The 14,121-nt window shown below is 37.2% G+C and overlaps 1 protein-coding gene across 1 annotated transcript; it reads left to right on the forward strand.

The window, feature by feature from the left end:
• Positions 1-3,982: 3,982 nt before the first annotated feature.
• LOC110108993 (cytochrome P450 86B1) lies at positions 3,983-6,016 on the forward strand. Its single transcript, XM_020839874.2, has 2 exons — positions 3,983-5,795; positions 5,882-6,016. The coding sequence occupies exon 1, from the start codon at positions 4,190-4,192 to the stop codon at positions 5,720-5,722; it is 1,533 nt and encodes a 510-aa protein (XP_020695533.1). The 5' UTR covers positions 3,983-4,189; the 3' UTR covers positions 5,723-5,795; positions 5,882-6,016.
• The last annotated feature ends 8,105 nt before the right edge of the window (positions 6,017-14,121 follow it).

Raw genomic sequence — 14,121 nt, forward strand, 5'->3', positions numbered from 1 at the left:
ATTAGACATTTTTAAATGGATAAAGATATGATTAAAATTTTGAGTTTAAAAGATCAAAGGTCGAATTATAATCCTAAGAGAAACACTAACGTCTTCCTAATGCCTACTGGCTGGTTGGTGAATAGGATTTTCTTCTCTCTAAAGAAATCTGTACCGTAGGATCTTATAAACAAGATCTGACGGTCACCGCTTCATTATCTCTCTTGGTCAACATAGCAGACAGACGCTGCGGCCCGCGGGACACCGCAGAGCAGGGAAGCGTGCGAAGGTGGCGGAGGATGAGGCCTGGAGGCCATGTAGTGAGTCTTGCCGAAGGGAAGCTTTCCGTTCACTGGATTGACTCCGGCGGTGGCAGTTGGCGGCGTCATGCCCTCGCGAGTATATGATATTTCCTATCCTAACGGCTCTCTAAGGATTTCATGGGATAACTTTTTTATTGTTTTCAAAAAAAAATTTTAAGCAAAAAAATTTTTACCTTAAAAGTTTTTACTAGAAAACTATTTTAGAATGCAGTAAAAATATATCCCAAGAAAGTCTAAGATAATTAAATGCCAATATCTAGCCTTTTATAGCGACCTATGGGCTCTAAAAGGGCATAAAATTTGGAGAGAGGCAAAGCTTCGCGAGCCAGGGGTGGTGGATGTAGAGATAGGAAAATTATCAGGTCCGAATATCTGACGTAGAGATAGGTTTGAAGGTCAATAAAATGTTAACATGTGAAGTAGACACGCAGATATTCAATATGTTTAATGTGTTCGAAGAACTTTAAGCCAAGAGCATCAAAAGCATAACTAAAACGCAAGTAAAGCGCAGGTAAAATACAGTCAAAGCATAGTAAAAAAATACAGTTAAAGCACAAATAAAACACCCAAAAAAATACAACTAAAATGTACTCCACATGCTAGATTTTTTAATGGATGTCCAAACATACGGTGTCTGGACCTAATAATTTTCAGCGAATGTAAGTGGCCTCAAGCAGCTTCCATCATATAGGGAGCAGCCTGCAATGGAAGCCTGGACGAGGTTTCCGGCCTCCTTTCAAAAAAAAAACCAAACCACCCGAATTAAAGATTACCCGTATTGGTTCTTGCTTGCATGGCTAACAGGTGGCGAAGGCTCCACCATTTGCTGCTTTGCATGGGAAAATATGCCGGGGTAATTTACTGCATGTGTTTTAATGCCAAATGGATTCAGTGCATTGGTTTGTTTTATCTTCAACGCAAATTCTCATTGGAAACTTCTGAAATTAAATTTGAAGTCATTCTAACTCCGATTTCAGCAAACCTATAGTCGAATTTATTGTATTGAAAAGACAAATTCAAAGACACCAAAATCAATCCAATCCAAATCCAAATGGATCCAAATTTAGGGCCCGAAGTATATTTAAGCTTCAAAACAAAAATTGGATGATCAAATGATATCCAAATATAACATGTTTATAGTCTAATCAATCAGCTCGATGAGAAGAATCCAACGAGCCCAAGTTTATCGAATTCTAACATCTTTAAGGCACTTAAATGCTCAATAAATTATCAATAATGGTTGGAGTAACCATCCATCATAACACTCTTAAGTTGGCCTTGATCATTTCCATATTTACTAGCTATGCCACTCACAAAAAATTATAAATATACCCCTTATTTCTCACAGTGGGGAGAAGAGGAAGAAATAAGAGAAATTAATTTGATCTCTCTTGACATCACGCTCCTCCTTGACCACCGATTGTAGTCGGACTTTTACTCGGCCACCGACTGTCTTTGGCTATTTCCCCTATCGTGGACGGTCGGTAGACTTCTATATACCTAACCCCCAGCTATCTCTGGACTTTCATCTACCCACTGATATCGCCAAACTTCAGCTCGATGACCATCACACGAAGTCCAATCTATTTTCTAAACCATTGTAATTATGAAGAGCCAAATAACCAAATAGGAGATATGCTTGAAGAATTTGAGGCTAACAAATGTAAAGTAGACATTAGCACATGGTTGCATGGTGGGGAACTTTTGAAAGTAATAAATATGGGAATCAAATATGGAAGTAGTAGATGTAACATACACATTATGATGATATTATGGAGGCTTATAAGCACGTTATTGTGATTGAGACTACTGATATTTTTGTTAAACTTTATTTAATAATTTAGGCAATTGAGTATTTCAATAACTTAACTCTCATCAACCAATAATTTCCCCGTGACTTCGAAACAAACGTTTGATAATATTCTTCATTGCAGTCTTCTTCTCTCTATTGATTTTGTAGTTTCAATCACAAAAACGTGCTTTTAAGCCTCCATAATATCGTAATGTAGTTGTTACATCTACTACTTTCACAATTGATTCCCATGTTTATTACTTTCAAAAGTTCCCCGCCATGCAACCATGTGCTAATTTCTACTTTAGATTTATCAGCCTCAAGTTCTTCAAGCATATCTTTTTTGTTTTTTAGAGATTTTCACGTAAAAATTTTAGTATTTTAATTTATTCAATTGTGTGTTGAATATCTGTGCAACGAGAAGATAAAAAAATTTCTCTCTACTATCACAAATATTCTAGCTCATAATAGTAATTATTGTGATCAATCATCATACATACATTCTCCAACGTCGTAGTCGTACTATGAATCTTGACCAACAGGAGAGAGAAATAGATTTTCAAACGCACGCCCAATTAATAGTGGACACGGAAGATTTCCCTCCAGTTTTCGCTGCTATTCAATGAATTTACATCTTCGCCATCTTCAAATAATTTGCTTCTTTCGGTGGCGCCATAAATGTCTTGAAAACAATGACCGAGCCCCAAGGCTCCAACCATAACTAGCTAGCATATTAAATGGATTTAACAACCAATTATTAAGCCTTTGTTAAAAAAAAAATTTTTTTTTTTTTTTAATCGCTGCATCAGAACTGGGTGCTAAGAAATCAGGAGTATAAAAATTAGGATAGCTATTGGATTAAAAATCACAATTTGCAATTGAATAATAAAGCAAATTTAATTCATGAAGTATGAAACTTGTTAACCCATAATGACCTTGAAGAGCAAAAGAAGTTCATAAAAATGATGAATTTACACCATTAAGGGGCTGTTTGTGATTTATTGAAAAAAAAATGGGGAGCTATTTAGAAAATGGGTGTAAAATTTCGGTGTTTTGAGCATGTAAACGTTTGGCTTGAAGTTTTTTAAATATAAGATTTTGGAGATTATTAATATTTGGTTTGAAATAAAATAAATATAGTATAAAATTATCATCATTATTGTCGTTTGTCACCACTTACACTATCGCCCATTGCTATCTCGTCGCCGCTGATCGCCACCACAACTGCTTACCGTCATCTCTAGGGCCCCACTACCGCCAACTACATTTGTAAGGCATTGTGAACTACTATTATCAGCCACCATTGTCATTGTCGTCCATCAACTTTTTTTTTTTAATTTTATATTGCATTCATTTTATTTCAATAAAAATAATAAATAATAATCTTCTTTTTTTTTATTTTATACTCATCCAAATAATGCATTTTTACAATAGTCATATAATATATTTAAAATATTTAATATTATTTGAATAAGCCTAAAAGATTGAATTGTTTTTTTATTTGAGAGCCTCACAATAATAATTAATAAGTAGTAACGAAGAGTATGGTAAATAAACTATTTATCTTATAGACACAATTACCGTCACAACCACCTTAGTCATAAAAAACGACCATTGGCACATATATCGAAACGAAACCTTCCACGTGACCATAGAAGTACTCGTTCATCGTCGGCAAGGTTAAGATAAAGCTACTACGCCCCGTCCAACATGTCCCAGAGGAGTTTGATGGCCAAACTGGCTTGTCTCCCTGAACCCGCAATTTATTGTTACTAAAATAATTTCCAACAAAATGAAAGCTACATCTCACCCATCACCTCTTCTCTGGCCTCCCCAGCTTTTCATGTAACAGTTTAACAGTGCTGGATATCTAATCATTAAACTCCATTACTTCACTCGCCACCTAGCTTCCAGTTGTTCAGCTCATTAAGATTATCTCCCAAATTAATTATGAAGTCAAGGTAGTAGCTCATTCGTAATTGCCTCTTTTGTTTCTCCTACACTGAATTTGAGTATTATTTGACTATATATAAAAGACCAGCTCAAATGGTAAACTTTGAAGCCACCAACTCTCTACTCCAATTCCAATCTACGCATGGCACTGGCGGCGCTGATCTCCTCTCTCCTCTTTCATCTCCAGCTTGCCGACGTCGGCGTCGGCTTGCTCCTCCTCTTTCTCTCAAGCGCTGCCGTGCAGTGGGTGACCGCCAAGGGCCCCATGATTTGGCCAGTCCTCGGCAACTTGCCGTCTTTCGTAATCCACATCCACCGTGTTTATGACTGGGCCACCGAATCCGCCGCTCGTGCAGGCGGTACCTTCCCCTACCGTGGTGTCTGGTTCGGCCGTTTATACGGTGTCGTCACCGCCGACCCGTCCAACGTTGAGTATATTCTCAAGACAAACTTTTCGAACTTTCCTAAAGGCCGCTACTACCGAGAGCGCTTCGTGGATTTCCTAGGCGATGGCATTTTCAACGCCGATGACGCCGCGTGGCGAGACCAGCGCAGAGCCGCGACCGCCGAGATGCACTCCTCGCGCTACGTCGAATACTCCGCCGATACCATTCGTGAACTTGTGCGCCAAAAGCTACTCCCACTCCTCCGCCGGCTCGCTGGAAGCTCCGCCATCGTCGATCTCCAAGACGTGTTTCTGCGGTTGACATTTGATAATATATGCACCGCGGCGTTCGGGATTGACCCTGGTTGCCTCGCGGCCGACCTCCCTGAAGTTCCGTTCGCGAGGGCGTTCGAAGAGGCCACGCAGTTTACCCTTTTTCGGTTCCTTGTGCCGCCGGTTGTTTGGAAGACAATGAAGTTGTTGGACGTTGGAACAGAGAGGCGGCTCAGGTTTGCCATCCGTGCGGTTCATGAGTTTGCGGAGAAGACGGTGAGGGATCGCAGGGCAGATCTAAGCTTGAATGAGCAGTCGGACCTGCTGTCAAGGCTAATGAGTGGCGAGCGACGACTTTCCGACAAGTTTCTAAAGGACTTTATTATCAGCTTCATACTGGCGGGGAGAGACACAAGCTCGGTAGCGCTTGCGTGGTTCTTTTGGTTACTTCATAAGCACCCGCGCGTGGAGCGTCGAATTCTCGCCGAGATATCAGAGATAGTAAAGAAAAGAGAGGTCGATTCAGCTGCTGATGGCTATGACGACGTGGTGTTTACTGTGGATGAGGTGAAGAAGATGGAATATCTACAGGCAGCGCTGACGGAGTCGCTGAGGCTGTACCCGTCGGTACCGTTGGACTTCAAGGAGGCCATGGAGGACGACGTGCTGCCTGACGGGACGAGGGTAAGGAAAGGGGGAAGGATTATATACTTGATATACTCCATGGGGAGAATGGAAGGGATATGGGGGAAGGATTGTATGGAGTTCAGGCCGGAGAGGTGGATAAAGGAGGGAGTTTTTACGGGGGAGAATCCGTTTAAGTACACGGTCTTCAACGCGGGGCCAAGGCTGTGCGTGGGGAAGAAGTTTGCGTACATGCAGATGAAGATGGTAGCGGCGGCAATGCTGTATAGGTATAAGGTTAAGGTAGAGGAAGGACAGAAGGTGGTGCCGAGGATGACAACGACGCTTTACATGAGGAATGGGCTTAAAGTGACAGTGGAGGCAAGGAAGTAATGACCCTGAGCTTGAGTAAGCTTGGATCGGATGTCTGGTAATAGGATGCCGTATCAGCTTTATTGAATCCAAGGTGGTTTTTGTAGGAATAATTAGCTATTAATTATGGTTTTTTGTTAATTATCAACGTTTGTTGAATATCTGTTCTATGCATGACAGGAGGAATGCCGAGCTAGGTAATGAAGGTAGCGAGTTAAAGACCGTGAGCCTAAAATTGTATAATGTTATACAATTTTAAGAATTCAATAATTATATATATGTAATCATGTTTTATTTATTTATTTATTTTATTTTCAATAGTTCTGTTCCTTTTTTGTTATTTTAAATGTTCAAATAATATAGAAGCTTGATTTAGATTTTTTTTCTTTTCATTTTGAAAATGTTTAAAAATTCTAAATTATATGAAAATGGTGACATATTCATCCAATTAATTTGTAAAAGTCTAATTATTATATTTGTTGTGTAATGGAATATTCGCGGTGGTAGAGAAATATATAGTTTAATGTCTTAGCATTGTACGAAGATCCATCCCACAATCAGATAAGAGAGAGGTTATACCGTTCATAAGAGACACTAGATCGAGTTTTTACGTGGAAACTCCTGAAAATGAAGAAAAATCACGAGGCCTGGCCAAGTTTGAAAGAATCCACTAGTATTTGCAATCGATTACAAATGAGGCCCTTCTTAGGGAGATGGCCTTGGCTTGATGGTACAAATGTACATCATATAGAGCGCATTACATGTTGATAATATAGATGTCGGAAATATCGTAGTTGGCAGGAGACTGGGGTCCGAAACACTGTTGTCTTGTGATGGAGGTCGGAACAACCATATTAGGCGATGGGGTTGGAAGGACTGTAGTCGACAGCAAACAAGAATTCGAAAGTCCATAGTTTGCAGGAGAACGGGGTCTAAAAGACCATTATCAGGTGATGGAGGACGGAATGACCATAGTAGGAGACAGCGGTCGGAAGGACCGTACTTAGCAGGAGACAGGAGTCCGAAAGATCGTAGTTGGCAGAAGATCGGGGTCTGAAAGATCGTTGTCTGATGATGGAGGTCAGAATGACCATAGTAGGCGATAGAAGTCAGAAGGACCATATTCGACAGGAGACAGGAGTCTGAAAGATCGTAGTTGACTAGAGACCAGGATCTGAAAGACTATTGTTTGGTGATGGAGGTCAGAATGATCATAGTAGGCGACAGATGTCAGAGAGACCGTAGTCGATAGGAGACAGGAGTCTGAAAGATCGTAGTTGACAGGAGACTGGGGTCTGAAAGACCGTTGTCTGGTGATGGAGGTCAGAATGACCATAGTAGGTGACGGAGGTTAGAAGGCCCGTAGTTGAGATAGGAGTCTAAAAGATCATAGTTGGTAGGAGACTGGGGTCTAAAAGACCATAGTAGTAGGGTGGTACTTCGGTAGAACTCCAGGCATCAAGCGGTGGTCCGACATAAGTTTCGGCTTCACGTGGTGGTATGGCAGAAGTCCATGATTCATGTGGTGGTATAGCAGAAGTTCGAACATCACGTGGTCATCTATGAGAAGTCCGGGCCTCAAGCGGTGGTCCAGCAGAAGTTCGAGCATCAAGTGGTTATCCGGCGGAAGTCTGGGCCTCAGTTGGTGGTATGGCAGAAGTCTGGGCATCAAGTGGTTGTCTGGCAAAAGTGCAGGCCTCAGGTGATGGTCCAACACAAGTTCGAGCCTTAAGTTGTGGTACGGTAGAAGTTTGGGGCTTAGGCGGTGGTCCGGCAGAGCAACGACGTCAGACAGTGGTCTGGCGGAGCTTGAGTCCCTCAAGTGGTGGTTCGGCAGAGCTCAGACCCTTAAGTGGTGGTCTGGTGGTGGTGAGGGTCTCGAGTCGTGGTATGGCGGAGCAACGATGTCAGGCGGTTGTCCGGCGGAGGTGAGGGCCTCAAGTGGTGGTCCGGTGGAGCTCAGGTCCTTAAGTGGTGGTCCGGCGGAGCAATGACGTCAGGCGGTGGTCCGGCGGAGGTGAGGGTCTCAAGTGGTGGTTTGACGAAGCTCAAGGCCTTAAGTGATGGTACGAAAAAGCAACGACGTCAGGCGGTGGTCGGATGGAGCAACGATGTCAGGAGGTAGTTCGGCGGAGGTGAGAGCCTCAAGTGGTGGTCCGGCGGAGAAATGATGTCAGGCAGTGGTTCTGCGGAGGTGAGGGCCTCAAGTGGTGGTCTGATGGAGCAACGACGTCAGACGGTGGTCCGGCGGAGGTGAGGGTCTCAAGTCGTTGTCATAAGCTTCTTCCTTCTCTTCATTCTCTTCTTCCTTCTTCTCTTCTTGCTCTGGTCCCCCTTTCAAGAGAAATGAGGGGTCTATTTATACATTTCTGGAGTGGCATTACCCGTAAATATGTGAGAGATCAAGGATAAATGGGGAGTGGTTGGATGGACGGTCGATGTTGAATCCCTTGATCATGGACCATTTGATGGACATTTAAATGTCTTAGTGATGTCAGAATTCAGTGATCTTGAGCTCATTGGATTTGTCTTGTTGAGCCGCTCTATTCGACTATAAGAACGTCATGTTTGGAAACCGTTTGGTAAACCAAATTGTGGTTCAAACCCTCCAACAGCGCATCAGACCCTTGATTTGGACCCATTTGGGATCGGATTGAGTCAAATTTGGTGTCGTTGGGTTCGTATTTCCGAGACGTTCAATTCGACTATAAGTTTGTTAAAATCGGAGTTCAGATGGTCCCAATTTTAATTTTGGAAGTTTCCGACTTGATTTTGCATCGATATTTGTGCCCGCTCAAGATAATTTTTTTATGTCGTATCAATATTATATTATATTATTACTAAAATAATTAGTTAAATTTAAATTAACTTCTAATTACTATTGATTTATTATAATAATTAATAAAATGTTAAAATTTAAATAATTTTAAATAAAAATTAAAGAATATATACCATTTTAAAAGTCTAATATGAAGTGAGAACTTAATTTTAAATTAATTTAATATATTTATATATTTATCATAATTTATTTTATTAGGAGCATTAAATATGATACATGAAATTTTTTACGCAAAAATTTTAAAAAGCTGAGAACCATGGATTATATATTCTACTACTGTGAGTGGCACTGTTCTAATTTGGTGGACATTAATTATAGATAACTTCTGTTATGCTCAAAAGTAATACGGGTCATTTGGTGTTAACTTTGTGATTGAGAGATAATTAGCAGTCTACTCGTTCTTCTTCCTATTAAAAGGGATATATTAATCCAGAAGATATGTATTAATTAACTTTGGTAGAGGTTATGATCATCAATGATGGTGGCAACAACAAGTATTAGCATTTGTAATGGTGGTATAAATTTACAATAGAATCAATGGTGGGCGCCAATGATTTTGTTTGTGGTGGTGGACAATGATGTTGGAGATGATGGATGTCAATTTTGTGGTTGATGATGAAGACCGGGATTGGTGTTGATGACAAGAGTTAATATTGAAAATTGGGACCCTCAAAATTGATATAAAATATATTTGAATTCATATTTTGTTTGGAGGAAATTATTGGGATATATATATATATATTAGAAAACTTTATGTTGATTCTATAAAATTTTCTTAAACTTAGCAACATTATGGTTTGATATAAATTTATAAAATATAGAATTGACTATACAAAATACGGAAACTAAATTATAAACATATTTACATGCATACCTCTGGCCATTGATATTTGATCGTGTTCTTCACTAATTTTGAAATCTTCTAAACTTCTTCTCTCCCAAAATGATGGTGTATGTTTATTCTTAGAAGTGATTAGAGAGAAAAGATTAGGGTCCCAAAATATATAAAAATTTAGAATTAATTGCTACTCATCATAGCAATAAATGAAATTTCAGCTTCAAAAGTTGAATTTAAAATTAAGAAACGGTTAGTTTTAATTTTTGAAATTAAAACTGAGTAACTATCATTTTGAATGTTGAGTTAAACTAAAAACAGTCAAGAAATTTGGACCATTAATGATGATTATTTTAACAATCTTCCACTTGGTCCAAATATTTCATCACAAATAAAATAAGAAATAAAAATCATGAGTCATGGTGATAGGTTCTCTAAGTGCAAGTATTATTGCATCCAGATGATTGTCTCCTATATATTTATTTATTTAACTTATTGAATAAACCTTATGTTTATTATAGTTCCAACTTAAAGATATTTATCATTATATAAATGTGCACACATAAATAACTAAAACATGAAAAACGTCATAACTATATTCATTTTACAATGAAATTAACTAAAGTAACCAAGACTCATATGATCCACATGATCCTTAAATTTTTGTGGTGGTATGCTTTTAGTTAAAGGATCCTCTATCATCAATTCAGTGTTTATGTGTTTAATAACCACTATATTCTCCTTAACATTTTATTTTATGACTAAGTACTTAATGTCAATATGATTGTTTCAACTACTGTTTTTGTTGTTATTAGTAAAAAACAATGTAGCTAAATTATCACAATATATCTTAAATGGCCTAGATATTGAATCTATAAGTCTAAGCCCAAAAATAAAACTCTTCAATCACACGCCTTGCAATGTGGCCTCAAAATAAGACACAAACTCGACCTCTATAGTGGAAGTAGCAGTCAAAGTCTGCTTGACACTCCTCCAAGATGCAGCTCCACCAACAAACATAAATATATACCCAGAAGTTGATTTTAGAGAATCAACACATCAAACAAAGTCAGAACCTGAATAGCCAGTCAATTTCAAACTATCAAACTATCTATGCATAAGTATGTAATATTTTATACATTGGAGATACTTTAACACTTTCTTTGCAGTTCTCTAGTGATATATGTCTGGATTACGTACTCTGATATCTCCTTAACATCCCTACCACAAATGCTATGTCAGGTCTTGTGCAAACCTGCGCATACATTAGGCTACTAATAATTGAAGTATATGAAATATTTCTCATCTTATCCCTTTCAAAATCATTTTTTGGTCATTGACTCAAATTGAATCTATCTCTTTTAACAATGGGAGCTACGTTTGGTGAACAATCTTTCATGTTAAAGCTCTCCAAAATTTTATTGATATAGGTCTCCTGAGATAAACTTAAAACACTTTGAAGTCTATCTCTTTGCATTTTAATGCCATTAATATAAGAGGAATCACCCAAATCCTTTTGTTTCACCTCACGTAATAAGGCTTTATCATTAGTTGCAAGTAAAATATCATCTACATATATAATTAGAAAAAAATTGCTTTTACTAATCTTCTGGTACATACATTGATTCATGATATTTTCAAATAAACCAAATGAAGATATTACATCATGAAAATTTAAATACCATTGAAGAGAGGCTTGTTTCAATCCATATATAGACTTCTTAAGCTTATACACTAAATGTTCACCTTCACTAGAGAAAAATCCTTTTCTAGTTGTTTCATGTAAACCTCTTCCTCTAATGTTCCATTTAGAAATGCAGTTTTCACATCCATTTATTATGGCTCTAAATCAAAATGCCCAACATGTCCCATGATAATTCTAAAGGATTTTTTTTTAGATACAAAAGAAAAAGTCTCTTTATAATCAACTCCTTGTTGAGTGAATCCTTTAGAAACAAGTCTTGCTTTATATCTTTCTATGTTGTCTAATGAGTCTCTTTTTGTCTTAAAGACCCATTTACACCCTATGAATTTTACATTATTAGGCAACATAACAAGATCCCAGACTTCATTATGTGCCATTGAATTCATCTCATGGCATCTTACCTTAAATTAGATTATTTAAAACTCATGGCTTGTGAAAATATTTCAGGATCATTTTTAGCTCTAATATTATAGTCTGACTCTTGAATATATATTATATAGTACCTAGGAATTGATGATTTTCTATCTCTAGTATATCTTCTTAATGTTGTAACAACTTCCTCTTGTGGAGTTGGTTGTTTAATATATCTATTGCTTTATAAGCAACTTGTAGAATCTCTATTAATATTTGTATAATACCCAATTGGACTTTAGAAGTGTTATGGGTAATAATCAACCTGTCACTTGAAATAAAATTTTGTGTAACTATATGTTCGTTTTCAGAAACTAAGCTTTGTAATTAATTACTTCCACTAATCAAATCATTCTCAAGAAATTTTACTTTTTTTATTCCAATATTCTAGTGTTATTAGATGGGCAATAAAATCTATAACCCTTAGAATTTTTGGCATATCTAATGGCATATCCACTAATATTCCTTAGGTCTAACATTTTCTCTTGTGGATTAAAAATTTTCACTTTACATGGATATCCCCATATATATACATGTCTTAAACTTGATTTCCAACTTGTCCACTACTCAAAAGGAGTTTTAGGAACAACCTTAATTGGAACAATATTTAATATATACACATTTATCTTGAGAGATTTAGTCCACAAGAATTTAGGTATTTTAGAACTACTAATCATGCTCCTAACTATGTCCATCAATGATTTATTCTTTCTCTAAGCTACACCACTTTAATCAGGTGAGCCGGGTAAAATATACTGGGCAACAATCTCATTTTCTTGAAGGAACTTTGCAAATAGGCCAAGCATTTGTCCATCCTCAGCATATCTTTGATAATATTTATCACCTCTATCTAATCTTATAATTTAAATTTGTTTTCACATTATTTCTCTACTTATGCCTTAAAAATCCTAAAGGCACTTAGTGCTACATTTTTATTTTGAAGCATATATATATATATATACTCACGGGATCATCAATTAAGATGATAAAATATCTTGGATCATGAAAATTTATATCCAAACAATAAATATATGTATGTATGATCTCTAATATGTTTATACTCCTCTTGAATCCTTTCTCTGACTTGTTAGTTTGCTTACCAATAACACAACCTATACAAGTATCAAAATTAGTAGAATTCAGAGTATTAAGTACTCCAATTCATTCACCAATCTTTTAATCCTATTTATGGAGATATGTCATAATCTTCGGTGCCAAAACATAGATGAATTTTCATTTATAACACATTTTTAATACCAGTTTAAACATGCATAATATTATGAGTGGAGATATTTTGCAAATTAATATAGGAAAGGCCATAATACAAAATACAATAATTTTCAACAAGTTTTAATTTATAATAAAAATCAACATAAGTTTCTGAAAAATTAAAGATATAATTGAAATGTACATGTTTGAAAATTGAAAATTGAAATTAAATTTCTAAAAAAACTAGGCTCCTTAAAAGTTTTTTTTTTTCTAATTCTAAAATAAAACCCCTACAAAGTACTAAATAGCATGTTCCGATAGCTTCAACATATGAGCTCTTTTTATTTCATCAATAAGTGTATTACTCATTTGCCACTAGCTTTCTTAGATTTTGCATACCATGTGTTATAAATAACATTACCCATATTAGATTCATAACAGACAAATGAGATTATTTTATCTTTCTTGTCAAGCCAATTTTGAATTTGATGCAATCCTTCTTCATGTGTCCCTTCTTTTTACAAAAATAACACTTTGATTTTTTACGAATGTTAGCTTAGAGTGATATATTACTCTTTTCTTTCTTCTTGGCATGACTCCTGTCCTTTTTTATGAGTAGCTAATATAGCTCACTCACTCATTTTCATAACCAACATTTCCTCCCTTTGAACACACATGGTCATAAGTTCATTAATTGACCATATATCTTTATGTGTGTTATATGATATTTAAAACGAACCATTTTGTTATCGAAGGGTGTTCAGAATATAGTGCACCAAAAAAGACTCAGACATATCAACCTCAAGTGTCATATCAACCTCAAGTCTCTTAAATTGAGCTGTAATATCTCGTATTCGCATTATGTGTTATCGCACTTCTTTAATTCCATTTAACTTCAAGTGTGAAATCTTCATAATTAGGGTAGGGGTGTCAATTCGAGTCAGCGGGTCGGGTTCGGGTCGAACTCGGAACTGACCCGGCACTATTCGGGTCAACTCAAACCCGACCCGTTTTTAAAAACGGGTTAGGTTTATGGACCCGAACCCAACCCGATTCGGGTCCGGGTCAACCCGACCCGACATGAATGACCCGAAGTTTACCTAAAATTGCTAATTTTCGGGTCAAAATCGGGTCAATCTCGGGTTCTCGGGTCAAATATGAGTTTTTGTGTCACTTTCGGGTCAATTTCGGGTTACTGGGTCAACCCAAACCCGACCCGTTTCGGGTTCGGGTTGACCCGAACCCGGATTTTTCCGGGTCGTGTTTCGGGTCGTGTCAAAATTAAATTGACATTCCTAAATTAGGGTATATATTAACAAGAGCTTTTTCTGAAGTGTTGAATTGTTTATCAATTGCTTTAATTAGCTCTCTAATATTATTATATTGATCGATTGAGCGACAAAGACTAGCAGATATTTTTG

Source organism: Dendrobium catenatum, unplaced genomic scaffold (genome assembly GCF_001605985.2).
Source record: "Dendrobium catenatum unplaced genomic scaffold, ASM160598v2 original_scaffold_96786, whole genome shotgun sequence".
Taxonomy (NCBI): Eukaryota; Viridiplantae; Streptophyta; class Magnoliopsida; order Asparagales; family Orchidaceae; genus Dendrobium; species Dendrobium catenatum.